This window comes from Balaenoptera musculus, chromosome 16, assembly GCF_009873245.2.
Source record: "Balaenoptera musculus isolate JJ_BM4_2016_0621 chromosome 16, mBalMus1.pri.v3, whole genome shotgun sequence".
NCBI classification, from domain to species: domain Eukaryota; kingdom Metazoa; phylum Chordata; class Mammalia; order Artiodactyla; family Balaenopteridae; genus Balaenoptera; species Balaenoptera musculus.
In genome coordinates this window covers 25,217,113-25,235,526 of record NC_045800.1, presented here as the reverse complement: position 1 = coordinate 25,235,526, position 18,414 = coordinate 25,217,113, and the positions used below count along the sequence as shown (strand labels likewise).

Here is an 18,414-nt window from a genome sequence, read left to right as displayed (position 1 = left end):
GTCTCAGCCAGCACATGATTGAGGTTGGCATCTCTGGGTCGAGGTGTGGAGGGTTGTTTCTTTGGTGGGAAAGGTCGGTTGATTTTTAGGGACATTTTGGCCCCTCTAATTCTGTTGTTGAAAAGGGCTATTGTGAGTTATAGCTGCAAAGAGGCGTTATTTCCCAGTCCCTAGGCTCCAAACCCCAGTTACGGACCTGTGGAGGTGGTGGCCATGCCATGGGACAGGGCGGGTGAACTGGGGGCCAGATTGTTCTGCATGCCAAACACTGTGAGAGGAATTGAGGACAGGTGAGTGCAGGTACATAGATGAGGCCCCCCAGGTTAAGGCAGCCAGCCCCAGGAGCCCCCCAAACCACTTTCACAAGTAATGCCTTTGCATATGACAGAGATCCCAGACATTCTCAGTTCCCACACTCTCACTGACATGGCAATTTTTTAATACCCCACCTCCCTACCCCAGGCAAAAGTTACTAAGCTCCATTTATTGAGTAGTTAGGGCCACAAAACTTAATAGCGGTAGTTCGCATAGGGTCTGTTGTTGTATGCCTCAAAATTTTAAAATATCCCAGGGGTTCCCTTCCCTGCAGGACCCTTGGGTGCCTTGGTGCACAGTGTGGGAACTGTGGATACAGAAACAATGGAGGCTAAGAAGCACTGACTAAGCAGGACCCTAGTTTTCCTCCTTTCTTTTCTTGGCTCAAACACACAAAACTCCCCTCATCCCCATTATGATTTCAAAGGCTGGTTATTTGTTTTTAACAATGTGCAGAAGCTCATTCCTCCCCAGGTAACAGCTTCTCTTATTCCATCCTGTCTAGAGTTTGGGGCACAAGATCATGGATCCAACATCAGCCTGCCCTCCTCAGTCAGGACTTTGCAAAGTATTGATTGAATAGCAAAGGCAGGAGGAACAAAGCATGAACCTGGTGTCTTCTGGGCTTGTGGGACTCTAGTCAATTGGCGGTGTTAAAATCAGAAGCCAAGAATACCAGCCAAGGAAATAAGGAAGGCCCACATCACCGTATTCATTAGTCATGATATCACAGAGAGGAGGCAGATTGCTTTAACAAAAGATGTGGGCGGATAACTTACTTACATATAGGCTATCACGATGTATGTGGAACTAGAGTGAATACATACTTCCTTAAAATGATCATATGTTTGCCTTGGACGTTAAGCAGTAACATTATTGAGCCCCCAAGGAACTGCGATATTTATAAAAAGATGTGAAGTTAAGCTCTTTCTGAATTAACAATGCTTTCCACCTGAAAATGTCCTGAGCTCTGCCTCACTTGGCCCCTTTATTTCCATCTCTCCACCTCTCCCATTAAGTAAGGGGACCAGAGCAGAATAAGCATGTAAGTGTGGTCTCCGGCGCCCTCCCCCTTAGCCCTCTCCCTCTCGGGGACTGAGCCGTGTCTCCTATGGAGGGCAGGCTCTGTGCCTTCTGACGCAGCTCCTTGGCTGCTGATTCCACGTTGCCATGGGCGTGGAGGAATTCCTCGAGCTCTTGGTCAGGAAGAACATCCTCCCTACAAACCACTCCATTTTCCTCACTAGGCAAGAGCATCCCTATTTTTTTCAAGCTGGCAAGCACTGACCTGAGGAGCTGGTGCTGGTTCCAGGCTGCAGAGTTGGGGAGCAGGAGGCCATGTTATTTGGAACTCCAAAGACTGCGGGGGAAGAGGAAGGCTGGTGAGAGGACGTCCACACAGAACAGGGGCGAAGAAGCACCGGAAGAAATGCCAGCATTGCACTGTGTTACATTTCTGTTTTTAGGAAAAACCTGGGCTCTTGCTTTGCAGCACGGAACCAACCATTAGCCTGTGGTGTGCCTTGGGTCATAACAGCCAATGGGCGGTCACAGGTTGGTGGGGTTTGAGTGGACATCAATTCCAGCCAAGACCCTCTTGTTAGTGACCATTTTACAGAGAAGACACTTTAAGCCCAGAGAAGTTAAATGACCTCTTAAGGTCACACAGTTAATCCACATGGAGTGAAACTAGGTTCCTAACATTTGTTTTCATGTTCTTTCCCATTACATTTTTTTTTTTTTTGGATACACTGTACCATGTAGTCCTTTCCAGAGGGGACCCACCGGAGGAAATGCCACAGAAGTTGAATTGAATTGAAGTTCCAGTGGAAAAATCTTGGGATGCTTGGCCACAGAAAGCCCCTCTAAGAAGCCTTGGGGATGGCAAATGCTGGAGGGGTCATTCAGCTCCATCGTAAGGTGTGGAGGGTTTAGGACTGGGAGGGCATGAGCACTGCAAGCCACGTACCTGATCCTGCAGAATAGGCGTTGGTGTTGAGGAGGGATGAGCTCTGGGCTGTGACGTTGTTGTGATAGGTGCCCATGGAGGACCCTGCCGGCAGTGTGGAGGACCACATGTGGGAGGGAAGGTTGGCGTCCAGGATGGTTGTGTCATAGGTGCCGGACACTGGAAACAGACATGCCCGACCACACCCCAATGAGAGACAGACCCCCTCTGTACTGGGGGGAACCAGTGGGCTTGGTTTGCCAGGACTTTCCTGGTTTTAGCCCTGAAGATCCCATGCCCTGGCAACCCCCTCAGTCTGGGGTGAACTGGGGCAGTTGGTCATCTCACTTCTGTTTGAAATCTCAGAGCTGGTGAAAACCTGATCTCTTGGGTTGGAAATTCTTGTTGGCTCTTGGTGAAATCTGAGGTAGGTAAATTTTGCTCTGCGGTCCACCCATTTCTCCTGCTAAGCCCCCTTCGCCACCTCCTGGTGCATTGTCCCCACCAACGGTCTCTCTCTCCCTCTGTTGCTGACTCCACCTTCAAAGATGCCATGGACCCGTGACTCCCTTACAGTAGAATTCCAGGCAGACAGCAGCACAGGTAGGGAAGCCCTCGGTCCCAAGGCCACGCTGCACGGGTGGCAGCCTTCTCCGGTTGAACTCTCCTTAAACATTCCCATGTGCCAACCAGACCCAAGGGGCACTCTGCCCCCAAGAGGGGCTATGGGTGCTTCTTCAAGTCTGAAGTCAATTCTGCCTATTTCTTATCTGAGAGGGAGTTAGCCACTCAGGTCACAAAGTACCCTGAGGTTTTGGTTTTATATTGAAAAACACAAGATCACTATCTCAAGATGGTTTTTCTTCAGTAGTGAATGAGAGGAAAGCTTCACCTCATAGCAGAACTGGCTTCTTTCCTCATCTCCCCCCAGAGACCTTGCCCTTGGTAGGCACGTGATATATGAATGCTGAACTACACTCATCCTGCTTGACTTCCCCCAGAGGCCCTCACATACATGAGGGCAATGGCCGTGTCTATCTTACTCATTGTCTTTCCTCAGTGCCCGGTGCTTGGCATATAATAAATGTTCATTGGATGAATGAGTGAATGATAGAAAACACTACAACTTTCCCCAATAGTCTTCATTCAGGGAACCTGGCCAACATATTCCCAGGACATGTCAAGAATCTCCTGGGAGAGAGTCTCTAGGATCTAGAGCCGGACTACAGCCAGCACATAGAATGGTTGACCAGACGGGGGTGAGAAGGGTGCAGCCCACATTTTCACGCTGCAGGAAGAGCAATGCTCAGGGTTTTGTGAAGTCTCTGCCACAGTCTGAAAGGCCTGCCTGGACACATCTGCCACCTTGTTTCCTTCCTTCCACAGCAGCTCGGGGCTGTGGGGCTTACCTGACTGGGAGCTTGCTGTCACCACTTTGGTCTCCACGGTGCCTTTCTTGGGGATGGGGAGCGTGTTAGAGGAATTCCGGGTGGGGCTCACGCTTGCTGATCGGCTTCCCTTGAGCAAACGCTTGACGTCATCCAATTCCGTCCCTGTAAAGGAATCCTCCACTTTTTCATCAGGCCCAGGATTCCTTCCTGAGTCCAACTGCAGTGGGAGGAACATTCGCGGCACTCTGAATACTAGGGAGGACGAAGCATCCACTTCACCCGCCGGGACATTTTTGGTTAGCCTTATAATTTTTGCCTTTTGTCAATTCATAGCACTGATTAACCTGGCATTTTGTAATATTAGTGGCCGCATAAATACAGTGCCTCTACAAGGAGGTCAAAGTTCTCAGTACATATTTCCTAATTAGACCTCATCAGACACCACAGGGAAGATTCCGTGGCTGGAAGACACTGTCATCCTGGAACATTTACGCCCAGGACAGCTGGAGCACCAGACCCCTTGAAACAAATGCTTCAACAGCGGTCTCATCCCAGGTACAGGATGCCTCAGGTGTTGGGCCCCGACCTTGTATGCTCTGTCGTGTCAAAAGGAATTTGTGGCCCATAACTCTTAAATATTACACTGCTTTCCTGTGGGTTAATTTCAAGACCCTCTGGCTGATATAATCTGTAGCGAGGTGATTCAGCGGAGTGAGCACCCCGTGCCTCCTGAGGTGACAAACAGAGAGGAGGGAGGCGTCGTGCCAGGGCAACGCACAGGACATCTTCAGACAACATGGCTGGAGGACTGCCCAGGCAGCCCCTCTCCCGAGAGCTCCATCCTTTGTGCTCAGCACCCCGAGCCTGGAAGGACTCAGGTGAGACAGCGTCAGGCCTGGAGTCAAGCCCAGGCCCTGAGCTCTTTGGGCAAGTCCCAGTCTCTGATTGCTGAGCCACTCGACCCAGATCTTTCTCCTCCTAGTCTTCGTACTTGGCTCTTGCCCATTTGGGCTCATTTCAAAATGGCAAACAACAGGAGTCCAACACAGTCAACAGACAGAGACTGGGAAATCCTTGACATTCGAGATCAAGTTCAAACTCTCACACTCTACTTCTGAGCCTTCTCTAAGCTTCACCAGCCCCACTGCGTCCCCTCCTGCTCCTTTTCCTTCAGTCGCACCGAACCTTCCTCCATGTCTCTGCCCTTCCATCTCGCTGAGTCTACCTGACCCACCCTTCAGTCTCCCTTCGAGTGACTGACTAACCCGGGAAGACTCCTCTGGCCCCCACTCCCTCAGCTCCCTGAGCTGTCACGGTTGGTAGGTTTACTGTCTCCCGTTAGGCTGTGAACTGTGAAGCATCAGGGACCATGACTGACTCAGCTCCTCACCCCCTGCACCCAGCCTGGAGTCCCCGTCACAGAAGGCCTTAGACCTGTCACTTATGATGGAGTGACTGCACACACACACGCGCACGTGCGCACACACACAGCAGTAGCTCTGGATTCCTGGGATCCTTCCCAAGACCTGAGCACTTACATCGGGTAGATGGGGATGCACTCTGCAGTCGAACTCGGATCTCGCTCTCTGTACAGGGGAGAGATGGAGAAGCTGTGAATGAAGGAGCTTGGCTCACAGTGCCTGACACTGAGCTCTGAGCGGCAGATTATCTTTGGGCTGCTCTGCAATCTGTGTCCTGGGAACAGAAAAGCTAGGTGTGTCCAGAAAGAGTGCTTAGAAAGAGGTGTCTTCTCCCCACCCCCCAGCCTGCCCACAGCTAACCTCCCAGGCGCCTGGAGCAGAAACGCCAGGCTGAGCCCCGAGACTCCATCACAATCGGCAATGACCAGCCCCTTTCACAGGGCCCACTCCGCATTGCCAGAACCAAGCCGCTCTCCTGCCTCCAGGGTTTCTCAAGCAATAGCAAGACAATTCTAAAGCCTGTAGTGTTTCCTTAGCCATTCTGGCCTCTTTAGGGCAGAAAGTGGGTGATTTAACATTATTAGCTTCAGGTGGAGTATGGGCATCTATCGGACTATCAGCCTAAAGTTGTAGGTGGTCGGTATGTGCCTAACTTTCCAGTTACCAATACAACCAGGCCCCTGGGAAGTTTAGACTGGTCACTGAGAACTCCCAGGGCCTGTGAAGAATTCTGCCTTCAATACAGCCCTCACACGCTCCTTGCCACCCTCACCGGATATATCAAGGGCAGCTTTCTCCAGGACACATTCCCTCCTAGGGCCTTATCTACAGGCAGTTGTGGAGAGTGCAAAACTCTCAGGGAGCCCTTTGTCCCCTGGAACAATGAGAAAGAAGGGCTTGTGCTCATTTTTTGCTGCATAAAGGCAATTACAGCACATCTTGTTAAAGTCACCCAGGAGACTAGGTGCGAAACCAGATGTGACGCCAGCACCTTCAGATAATCCACAGCAACGCAAACCACTCCATGTACTTGCTAGGTCGCTGTCAAAATCTACCCTTCCCACCCTCTTGGAGCCAGCGGAAGGTGCCCAGATGCTGCAGGCTCCTTGAGGGTAGAAGCCATGGCTTATTCATTCTTTACACCTCACATTTCCTGGCTCACAGCTGGACACACGTTAGCAGCTCAGAAAATACTGGTTGAATGAACTGAACTGAATCCAGCAACAGAGCTCACCTCGTGTTTGGCTCCGTCCTCTGGTTGAAGAAGACGCTGAGAAACAAAAGAAAGTAATATTAGGCATATATAAGAGGTGGCATGCTGAATATCTGTGACGTGGAGGAAGACCTATCTGGGTGGGAGGAGGAAGTTTTCATAGCGCATTTATATCCAGATAGAAGCCTTAATGTATGGTGGATGCTTAATAAACGACGCCCACATAGCAAAAGGGCAGAGAAAGTTTTGTAAGCCTCAGTGCATTTAGGGTGTTCAGTTGGCAAATGAATGTGAAGTTGGCTCACACTTAGTGTTAACTAAGGAAATTGTTTGGGAGCATGATCCATTTGGACTGGATGACCACACTGATCAAATGTATCAAAAGACTGCCAGGTCTTTCCCTTTCCAGGTCTTTTGTTAGAGGCTGCCTTCGTTTTCCCACTGTATGCAAATAAATAAATGAAATTATAATCACTGTAAAATCAATGATCATATCATAAATTCATATGCACAGTGAGAACCCAAGAATGTGGACTAAAGATTTAAGGTCATGTGAAGATACAGCCTAGGGTTTCATTTGGTTAAAATGTGTCCCTTTGAGACTGCTTCGGAGGAGGTGCTGGGATTTTGACATTTGCGCATTCTAAGCCCTGCTTCCCCTGTGCAGGGAGGTCTCAGTGGGTCCTGTGGAAGGAAAAATCCTATGACTGTTGCCTGGCCTGAGGGCTTATCTGTCCAAGCCTGAGCCTTGTATGAATAACTTGCCATTTCACGAGCAAAGACTTATGACAGCAAACTAGTGTGGCTGACAGTCCCCTTGAGATGCTTCAGGATAAAGAGCAGGGAAAAGAGGTCAGCAGAGGTCAAACTCCTCTAGAAGAATCCACTTAACTCATCATGTTAACTCATGATGTTCCCCCTCCATCCCTGCCAGGCATGTTTGACCATTTCTTCAGAAAAGAAGGGTAGGACATACCGAATTCCTTCCGCGGGTACTCAGGGGAAGAGTTGCCGCTGGAGCTCCCTGGAGAGAGGACGAAACACTTAGTACAAATGGCCCCTTAAGCCCAAACAGCTTCCGAGAGAGTGGGTCCTTTCTGAACCTCTGCAGCCTGGATGTTCAGCGCCAGATTTAAACATGATTCGCCCCGTGGATGTGCTTGTGGCACTTCCTTCTGGTCACTGATCTACTTTGGTGGGGCAAGGTTTGAGCAAAGGAGAGCAGGAAGTTTTCGTTTCCTTTTTGTTTTCACGTCCTCGACTGCATTTGCCCTATGCAGTGCTGACGCCAGCGACCCGGCTCTGATCAAATGAACGTGCTGTCAGCACCAGGGGTTCTCTGACTCCGTGCAGCTCGTTCCAGATGTGGGCCTTGTTAAATGAAGAGACAAGCCCACGTGCCGGCAGAGCAGCAGGAAGCACTGTGGTGACCCCATCCACCTGGCCTAGATTTGGGGCTCTCCCTACCCCTGGCAGCCGTGGGTCAAAATCATTTACTGGGTTACCCATCCTTAATCTTGCTTCTCCATCATTGGTACCCATATCCATTCACTCTTAGACCCATTTGCCGCCTGGCTTGTCTATTTTCCACTAAAACTGCTTCTGCAGATCACCAGGAACTCCAGTAACCTTAGGAGCAGGACCCAGATGTCTTCCTCTCGCCTTCTCCTTCTTGATCATGAGCTTCCTCTCTCTCTCTCTCTCTGTGACTTCAATGGCATCGCCATTGACTCCTCCTCCTTTCTGTGATCGGGCTCTTCTTTCTCCATCTTCCCCCAACTTTATCTTTCTATGCTCCCTTCTGCTTTTAAACTCTTTCCTTGGCCAACTCCTTCAGTTTTCCAACCTCTACTAACAACTCTTTGTGAATAACCCCAAACCGGGTGTCTTGCCTTGACTTCTTCCCTTAGTTCAAGTCCTATGTGTCCCACTGCCTGCTTGGTACCCCCACCAGAAAGCTGTGCCAGCAGCTCTACTTTAGGACAATATAACTGAACTCATCCACTGGGAGGCCTCCACCTGTCTTCCCTGCTTCAGTCGTTGGCACCACAATGAACCCAACCACCTGTGTCTGAAATCTCAGTGGAATCACTGACTCCTTTTTCTCCCTTCCCTCCAAAATTGAATAATTGACAAACCTGTCAATTCCAGCTCTGCAACACCTTTCACTCCAGGTCCTCCTGTCCGCTCCCATTGCTACCACCGCAGTCCCGGCCAAGGTTCCCCTCCCCAGATTACTGATCACCTCCTAACTTGTCACCGTGTTCAGCCTCTTCCCGCCCTATTCGTCCTGAGCATGGCAACCAGAGTTCCAGTCCGGGACCACAGATATGATGGACGCTTTTGCTCAGAAATCTCTGTGGCTCCTCATTGTGTGCAGAATAAAGCCCAAACATCTTGGCCTAGCACCGAATCGGAGTCTTTCCCTCTCTCTTCACACAAGTACCACTGCTGCTTGCTACCTGAGCCCTGGGCTCCTGTCTTCGCCGTGCTGCTGCTCGGGTAAAAGCTCTCCATCGGGTAAAAGTCTTACACATCATGAAGGCCCAGCTCACATGCCACCTCCCACATAGCATCTCCCCTGAAGACCCATCTGGAAATGATAATCCCCTTCTACTTTACATTATAGCTTTTTTTATCTGTCATCTTAACTTGTCTACTAGATTCTAGGCCCTTTGAAGACAAGATCCAGGTCTGATTCATTTAAGCATCCATCAAGGCATTCTGCACGGCATTAAACGCCTGGTAGATAACTGATAAAATACCAGTTGAAAAAGTGAAATGGATAAATGAATAAATGAGGGGTGGATAAATCAACAAAATCCCCAGCTAACCTGAGTCCATAAAAGAACCGAAACAAGAGTGGAAAGAAAGGTGGGAAGGCCCAGGTGAAGACAGGTGGCCGAGGCTTCAGTCTTCAAAGGATGAGAGAAGTTACTGAGGGAAGAGAGTAGTTCTCTCTCAAAGTCTGTGGGACCGGTACCTTCGTATGTTCCATGGCGGGTGACGTGAGTTTTTCTCTCAAAGGTCGAGCCTGGTGAGTTGGGCAGAGTGGAGGCCAACTCACCAGGGGCCCTCCTGTAACTGGAGGTAGAGGCATTGCCTCGTGTGCTCCCACCTACAAGAGGGGAAAAAGCACAGACCCTCAGAGCACTACACAGATTGACATACGGTTACACTAAGTGCACGCAGACTGCTCCTAATAAAGGAGGGCCCTATGGAGGGGCTAGAGGACTTCAGGAGAGCACGTCGAAAGGATCCACCTCAGCATTCCCGCGGCTGCTCAGAAATGGGAGATGGAATTATCGCTACTGGAAGGTAGGGAGGTCCTTTATGTCTGTGGCCAAAGTGCACGGAAATGGAGAAGCGGGATGTTTCTTGGGGACCTGGCCTGCAATCGTAGCGCACTGCTGGGTAGACCAGAATACAACCCCACGTGGAAGTATTCCTCGAGAGGTAAGGGCAGGTGCTGCACTTGGTCAGCCCAGCTGTTTGCCTGTCTTGGGTCTTTTCTTTAGTGTCATTCCAAGATTTTAAAAATGGCTTCAGAGGTAGCGTGTGTGTGTGTGTTTTCCCTGCTTTGTTTTGTTTCAGTTTGAAAGCTACCATGAAAGAATGTTTCTTTGGGAACAACTGGGCCTGTGTTGGATGCTTGCCCAGTGGAAACGCACAAAGTATGGGTTCATACGTCACCAGATTTCCTTAGCACAGTAACTCAATCATTAAGTTTCTTTTGTTGTTGTTAATTCAAATTGTAAACCCTCAGACATGCACACCCTTTTCTAAAAGAGATGGCTTAAAGAGAGTAATTCAGTGGGAAAGGAGTCAACTCCCCAGGAAGACTTCTTAATTAATTATTGTTATTTATACTGGGGGACAGAATGATAACTGATTTCATTTTAAGCAGGCTTCAAATGTGGTAATTCGAAAGTCTCACCTTTGGGGGGATGTGTGTCCTTTACACAGCTCTTTGGGGTATTTGGAATGGGTGACAAACAGTGGTAATGGTCTCCCTCCATGCAGGACTCCCTCTCTCCCTGTCCATCTGCCCTTCCCCCAGCCCTCACACCAGCAGGCACTTACTTGAGTTTATGTAGCCGCTGCTGCCATGCATCAGGCTCTGTTTCTCCTGCCGGCTCCCTCCACCAAGAGAGCCTGTTTTAGCATAGCCGTTGCTGGTGCCTCCTTCTGCGGAAAGGAGGAGCAGGTGACAATTTACAAGTGGAGTCAGGACAGAGGGTTTCCTCGTTCCCTGCCCCTCGGAAGCCTTCCCTGGCTTCTCACCCACGAGGCTCTTGGTTTGGGGCCCCTTTCCCACCTGCACTGCACGATACATGCTGCCATGCTCTCGGTTTGTTTGTTTTTGATACAAATGTCAAGAGCAAATATTCTACCCAATTTACAAAGAAAGTTCCCTGGGTGGAGCATAGCAGGTTGCTGATTAGGAAAATTTAAATATTTGAAAAGTCAGCAAGTGATGAAGACTCCTTGAGGCCAAGGCCTGGGTTGGGCTTGCTTTTTTGGAATGCCTGGTCGGTACCCTGGACATGGCAGCCACTGGAAGTGTTGGAGGGATGAGTGAGAGCTCTGGGTTGCTGGTGTTTCACCTGGCAGCCCATCATGCTCCAACCTCGTGTGTGGATGGAAGGACCTCCCCACTCCCCACACTGAGCCAGGCTTCCCGAGAGGTACAAGGCTAGTTTGAGGGCTCAGATCTCCATTATAGAATCCACTAACCCTAACAACCTTCCGAGAAAAAAGTGGATTCAGACAGAAGCCTGGCTGTGGTTCCCTCCTCCCACCCCAGGTCCAGGCTGGATAAGATTTCTGAAATTTTAGTGTCTAGATCAGGCAAACGTATAGAGACAGAAAGTAGATTTGTGGTTTTCAGGGGCTGGGGAGAAGGGAATGGGAATGGGAGTGACTGCTAATGGCCGTGGAGGTTTTTTCTGAGTGATGGAAATGTTCTAAAATTAGACTGTTGCAAAGGGGCTGCATGACTCTGTACATATACTAACAACCATTGAATTATACACTTTGAACTGGTGGATTTTGTGGGATATAAGGTAATTTCAATACAGCTGTTTAAAAACAAAGATTTCAGATATTTTGGACTTGCTCAACGGGAGAGTGAGTACCCATGGAAAAGGTTACATGTGGAGCCCTTCACACAGGCCTTACTGAAAAGAAAGCTCTCAAGATGGTCACTTACTTGGTGGTAAGGACGTAAGTCTTGTAGTTATCATTTCCGTGATAACTAGAAAAAGACAAAGAAAAGATGAGATCTTAAGTAATGTACTGAAATCTCTGTACTTTGGCAAGGTCTCACATCATTCATAGGTTCGGCACATTAAATTAGGTTCAATATAGACTTTTATACACTTGTGCTTTAAGGTATTTGATCTGATCCACTGTAAAAGCAAATAGGTGCAATAACAATAGGGCTTAATGTACCTGGAAAATAGGTTTATATCCCTTTGGTACCAAAAGTAGTTACCCACTGATTTGAACAATGAGTTGTCTTGCATTAATGTCTCTCATATAACAATTATATCTAGTCCAGGCCTGGATTTGCCTTTGAAGGAGGGTCAGGCCCTCAAGTCACTCTCTTTCTCTGCACTGTCCCTTCTAAACGGTCACCCAGTCCAGCTGAGGCCAGCATGTCATCCTGGCTGATAACACTGTGATGCGAATAATTACCTTGAACCTCTTTATGAATTTGTGGGTGTCTCTAGGACATCATAATTCATTCTAAAATCTTCAGGGCCACCCCTGAGTGTGAGGAGGTATAGGAAGGAAGGGGGTCGGTAAGTCACATTTGGTGCTTGGACAAATGAACATCCAAGACAGACCTGAAGAACCAGTCCCTTTGCCTCCCGAAATTGAGAAGACTCCAAGTGATGGTGAGTCTACAGAGGTCACAAAAGCTTCTGGTGTTTTTTAAAAACACCAATTAGAAGAAAGACCTCTTGCCTTCCTGAATCACTCTCTCCTCTACAGCAGCATGGGGAGGTGAGTAGATTCCCGAAACCATAACTGGGCCAATTCTGTGCTCTAACTGTGACCATCACCAACCACTACCTCCCTCTGGGTTGGACATCAAGGAGCACCTATCTAGCTAAGGTCGCTGGTTTCTAAAAGCACCCTTCTTGTGCACACGCCCAAGCATATTCATACGCGTGTTGTGTATGCACGAATGGTTGGTGAAAGGAGAAAAGGATGAAGAAGATGGTGGGGCATCACTTTGTGCTGCTGGCAACTGCTGCATCCCACACCGGTCTTACTGAGCCCACCCCTCACCCTTTCCTTCTTCACCCTGCGTGTTCCTATTAGTTTGGTTGTCTTAGCAGCAACATGGGGTTATGAATGGAGCGGAAGCAGCATTCCATGCATAAAAGGAAATGGTTTTTCAGACTAAAATGGCAGCTTGATTTGAATAATAGTCCTTGAGCTTTCACTAAACCTCTCATTGTGTGGACCTTTGGGATTCTATCACACATAAAAATAAATTCTTTCTTAAGCTAAAGTTCCAAGTCTGTGGAGCCAGAATTTTTTATTGGCAATATATGAAAGTCACAGGATAAATGAAAGAGTTAGAGCTGCTAAGGGGATATTTTAAATGTCTCTGAGTTTATTAGTTGGGCAGTTTCACAAAAGAAATGTGTCTGTTTTCAGTTTTCAGTGTAGACTGCAACTGTGACACCAGTGTGATTCCAACTTTGTCCCTGCAATAATGGGGATATTATTCTTTTGGATTTCTGTTGCCCTGTATCCCTAAAAAAGAACACGGTTAAATAAGCTGTTGCAAATTCATTCAACAGGATATTATGAAACCATTAAAAATGCTGGTCATAAAAACGGTAACATAGAAATGGTGGTTTTCATCTTTGAAGAAAAAGCAGAACACATTTTGATTACAAGTGTGTTAAAAAAATCAACAAAAGACTTCTTATAGGAAGAAATAGTCTATTTAGGAAAACATTTAAAATGATACAGTGGGGAAAAAAAGCAAAAAGAAAAAGCTAAGAAAAAAACTAAAAACAAAAACATAAGAAATAGAAAAAAAGATACAGTAGTTGTGGTAGAATTAGGAATAAATTATTTACTCTTTCCAAAAATTTTTTTACTTTTATAATGACACGTATCATGCTCTTACTTCTTTCAGTGACTCCAGTGCCATCTCGTTTGTTCTTCTTGGTTACATCCATACCATCGCCACCTACGGAAAAAGCCAGAAACCATGAATAACAATGTCTATGACCATCACTTTTCATAAGTATAGGTCCCTACTATTCAAGCTGAGAACCAAAACTTGATTCCTAGAATTCAAAGCATAATTCTTTCGTGTGTATATTTTTTAACAAGAGTCATTCCCACTTCCTGTATCAGTGAGAGAGTAATTTAATAGTTCCACCTTGGATTCTACTCCTTTGTACTGGGATCTTTTTTTTTTTTTTTTTTTAATTGAATGGAGACACCATAATTTATCTCATTCCCCACTGATAACGATTTAAGTTGCTTTCCACTTTATTTAACTTTTTATAATGGAAAATATATACAAACAGGGAGAATAAGACAATGAATATCCCTGTTCCCATAATCCAGCCACAACAATAAAAAATTCATAACCTCTTTTTTTTAATTTAAATAATTTATTTATACAGCAGGTTCAATAATTTATTTATACAGCAGGTTCTTATTAGTCATCCATTTTATACACATCAGTGTATACATGTCAATCCCAATCGCCCAATTCATCCCACCACCACCCCCCACCCCTGCCACTTTCCCCCCTTGGTGTCCATACATTTTTTCTCTACTTCTATGTCTCAATTTCCGCTCTGCAAACTGGTTCATCTGTACCACTTTCTAGGTTCCACATATACGCATTAATATACGATATTTGTTTTTCTCTTTTTGTCTTACTTCACTCTGTATGACAGTCTCTAGATCCATCCACCTCTCTACAAATGACCCAATTTCATTCCTTTTTATTACTTTTGGCTGAGTAATATTCCATTGTATATATGTACCACATCTTCTTTATCCATTCACCTGTCGATGGGCATTTAGGTTCCTTCCATGACCTGGCTATTGTAAATACTGCTGCAATGAACATTGGGGTGCATATGTCTTTTTGAATTATGGTTTTCTCTGGGTATATGCCCAGTAGTGGGATTGCTGGGTCATATGGTAATTCTATTTTTAGTTTTTTAAGGAACATCCATACTGTTCTCCATAGTAGCTGTCTCAATTTACATTCCCACCAACAGTGCAAGAGAGTTCCCTTTTCTCCACACCCTCTCCAGCATTTGTTGTTTGTAGATTTTCTGATGATGCCCATTCTAACTGGTGTGAGGTGATACCTCATTGTAGTTTTGATTTGCATTTCTCTAATAATTAGTGATGTTGAGCAGCTTTTCATGTGCTTCTTGGCCATCTGTATATCTTCTTTGGAGAAATGTCTATTTAGGTCTTCTGCCCATTTTTGGATTGGGCTGTTTGTTTTTTTAATATTGAGCTGCATGAGCTGTTTATATATTTTGGAGATTAATCCTTTGTCCGTTGATTCGTTTGCAAATATTTTCTCCCATTCTGAGGGCTGTCTTTTCATCTTCTTTGTAGTTTCCTTTGCTGTGCAAAAGCTTTTAAGTTTCATTAGGTCCCATTTGTTTATTTTTGTTTTTATTTCCATTACTGTAGGAGATGGATCAAAAAATATCTTGCTGTGATTTATGTCAAAGAGTGTTCTTCCTATGTTTTCCTCTAAGAGTTCTATAGTGCCCAGTCTTACATGTAGGTCTCTAATCCATTTTGAGTTTATTTTTGTGTATGGTGTTAGGGAGTGTTCTAATTTCATTCTTTTACATGTAGCTGTCCAGTTTTCCCAGCACCACTTATTGAAGAGACTGTCTTTTCTCCATTGTATATCCTTGCCTCCTTTATCATAGATTAGTTGACCATAGGTGCGTGGGTTTTTCTCTGGGCTTTCTATCTTGTTCCATTGATCTATTTTTCTGTTTTTGTGCCAGTACCATATTGTCTTGATTATTGTAGCTTTGTAGTATAGTCTGAAGTCAGGGAGTCTGATTCCTCCAACTCCGTTTTCTCCCCTCAAGACTGCTTTGGCTATTCAGGGTCTTTTGTGTCTCCATACAAATTTTAAGATTTTTTTGTTCTAGTTCCGTAAAAAATGCCATTGGTAATTTGATAAGGATTGCACTGAATCTGTAGATTGCTTTGGGTAGTATAGTCATTTTCACAATATTGATTCTTCCAATCCAAGAACATGGTATATCTCTCCATCTGTTTGTATCATCTTTAATTTCTTTCATCAGTGTCTTATAGTTTTCTGCATACAGGTCTTTTGTCTCCCTAGGTAGGTTTATTCCTAGGTATTTTTTTGTTGTTGTTGCAGTGGTAAATGGGAGTGTTTCCTTAATTTCTTTCAGATTTTTCATCATTAGTGTATAGGAATGTAAGAGATTTCTGTGCATTAATTTTGTACCCTGCAACTTTACCAAATTCATTGGTTAGCTCTAGTAGTTTTCTGGTGGCATCTTTAGGATTCTCTATGTATAGTATCATGTCATCTGCAAACAGTGACAGCTTTACTTCTTCTTTTCCGATTTGGATTCCTTTTATTTCTTTTTCTTCTCTGATTGCCGTGGCTAGGACTTCCAAAACTATGTTGAATAATAGTGATTTGATTCCTAGAATTCAAACTTGAATTCAAAACTTGATTCCTAGAATTCGAAGCATAATTCTTTCGTGTGTATATTTTTTAACGAGTAATTCCCATTTCTTGTATCAGTGAGAGAGTAATTTAATAGTTCCACCTTGGATTCTATTCCTTTGTATTGGGATCTGTTTTTTTTTAAGGTCTAATTGAGCAGGCTGCCCCCTGCTGAATGTTAAAGGTCTTACATAGAAGATCTGGTGCCCTGACTATAAAACTTCCGCTTTTTGCCCAAGTAACACATAGCTGAAGGAAATCTGTCAAAGCACATGGTGCTTTCAACTAATTCATTTTGATGTATCCCATAATGTTCAGTGTTCTATATGGAGCTTTATGAATACAAGACATTCATGCTTCATTACTTAGAGTGCAGATGTGAGAATGATGTTTGATGGATTCAAATCAGGATAAAAATCATAATGGTCATACTTGTGTGGAACTTTACACTTCTTACAACATGAAACTTTCTCTTTGTAACACACCAGCCCTACTATGCTTATTTACAGATGCAAGTAGTGAAAACATGAAGAAAATCAGTGTAAAATCTATTGAAATACATAGGAAAATATTTGTACATGTCATCTATGTTCTCCCTTCACTCTTACTCTGTGTTCTGGGTAGAAAAATCATTGAGATCTTGTCTGCTGTGTCCTGAAGCCTGGATGAGATGAGGCAAGGCTGACTTAAGGGGTGGGGCCGGGCTGGGGGGTGGGGGAGGAGCGTGATTCAGGCTTGAACACACAGGAGACCATGGCAAGGATCCCTGACCAACTGGGTGCGTTTGGCTGTAGTTCCCAGTCTCAGGCTCTGCAGGGACTTGAAATCTGGCTTTCCCTGTGGTTTCCTCCCAGCCCCCCAACCTTCCCTTCCTCCTAGTTTATTTTTTGGATGCAGTTCAAATTGGATTCTAGAATTCTGGAGCAAGCTACTTCTGCCCAGGACAACCCTTTCTTGAACGCTTTTAGTCTTTTTCTCCTGCCTGGTGACCTTAGGGTCTACTTATCCGTTAGGTGCAATGGGCACAATGCCTAGCCCCGTCACACTTTCAGGGACCCATAAAAATGTTTGAACTTCTTTTTATAATTGAAAGGAAAAATGAACACAATCCAACCTGGATTATATTCTTTCAATGCAGGTTTTTCTGTTTTTTTTTTGTTGTTGTTGTCATTGCTTGTTTTTTTCCTGGAGGCAGGACATCCACAAAGGCAAAATTATCTAGGGCCGACAGAAGTCCTACTGCAGCCCTGGGTGACTTTCCCACTGAAAATCAAGACCGCACAAGACCAACTGGTCAACTACCCAGGGAAATTCACCAAGATCCACTCACTTAGCATCAGGGCCTGATTGAATGTGCCAACTTTTTGCTCATCAGAGTTTTTTAAATGCAGCAAGGAATGAGGCATCGTGGAAAAACTCCTGGCTGCATCTGAGAAGACACAGTTCTTTGCAGGTATGTTTCCCAGAGCCAAAGAGCAGGGGCTCCATAAGCAATTTAACAATGGAGTCCAGCCTCATTAGAGGGCCAAACCTAGCCTGTGACTGTCTGCATTCCAGCTATTACCTGTATGACTTATGTCACACCAACCTACCTACAACCTGACATGCTCTCTGAAATCCTTTGTTTAAGCATTAATTGCCTTTGGTACCTCTGAAATCCCTCTCCTTCCCCCCCCCCCCATTGGTCATTAGCTGTGAAGCAGGAGGTATTTTGGAGATCAAACGTTCAAATGCCCCTGGCTGCTGGTGGGGAGCCACCTAGGATGGCACCTGAATTGATATGCAATCTTATCCTGAAAGGAACTGTTTATAACAATCCGTGGAAACTTTAACTTCCCACAAGTTATTGCTTACTATGATCCTTTAATGAAAGTTGCTGCCGGCAACTATAAATTTGGGTTTGGCTGGGTTGTTTCCACTTGTAGCCATCAAGGCAGACAGCTCCACTCCATTTAAGAGTCTCAGCGTCTAGGCAGCAAAACTGGCAAGTGTTTTCTTGCTCTTTCTGTACCCAGAGATATAACAGACATTTCTAGGTATCCCCCATCTTTTTCTTAGGTCCCAATGATGAAGCCTTAAGATCTGCAGCAAAAAGCCAAGAGTTCCCTAACTTCCAGAAGGCGTGAGGAGACAGCCTGCTAAGAAATCAGATGCCCCCCTCCAGGGCCTGGGGGCTCTTCACTGACTGGTGCTCTGGGATAGAAGGCCCCCTAGGTGGGTGCAGGTAGATTGGTTCTTGCCTCTCTCTCAGCCTGCAGCCCCTAAATGGCTGCATCCCATGGCCTTAACACAATGATTTCTTGGGCCTGAAATACACAGGACGGAGCTCTGCTGACTTGGCCAAAGCTCTTTCCCAGATTGATAGTCTGAAATGGCAGAGATGTTTTGGG

At 45.9% G+C, this 18,414-nt stretch overlaps 1 protein-coding gene across 1 annotated transcript in view; it reads right to left on the bottom strand.

Moving 5' to 3' along the window:
* Positions 1 to 17,160, bottom strand: part of COL17A1 (collagen type XVII alpha 1 chain) — a 46,861-nt gene extending 29,701 nt beyond the window's left edge. Inside the window, 12 exon segments of the mRNA XM_036829076.1 lie at positions 197 to 268; positions 1,604 to 1,675; positions 2,285 to 2,443; positions 3,673 to 3,816; positions 5,193 to 5,240; positions 6,310 to 6,345; positions 7,265 to 7,312; positions 9,272 to 9,406; positions 10,372 to 10,476; positions 11,501 to 11,545; positions 13,445 to 13,507; positions 17,139 to 17,160. Coding sequence (XP_036684971.1) covers positions 197 to 268; positions 1,604 to 1,675; positions 2,285 to 2,443; positions 3,673 to 3,816; positions 5,193 to 5,240; positions 6,310 to 6,345; positions 7,265 to 7,312; positions 9,272 to 9,406; positions 10,372 to 10,476; positions 11,501 to 11,545; positions 13,445 to 13,496 — 916 coding nt within the window. The 5' untranslated portion in view covers positions 13,497 to 13,507; positions 17,139 to 17,160.
* Positions 17,161 to 18,414: the final 1,254 nt, after the last annotated feature.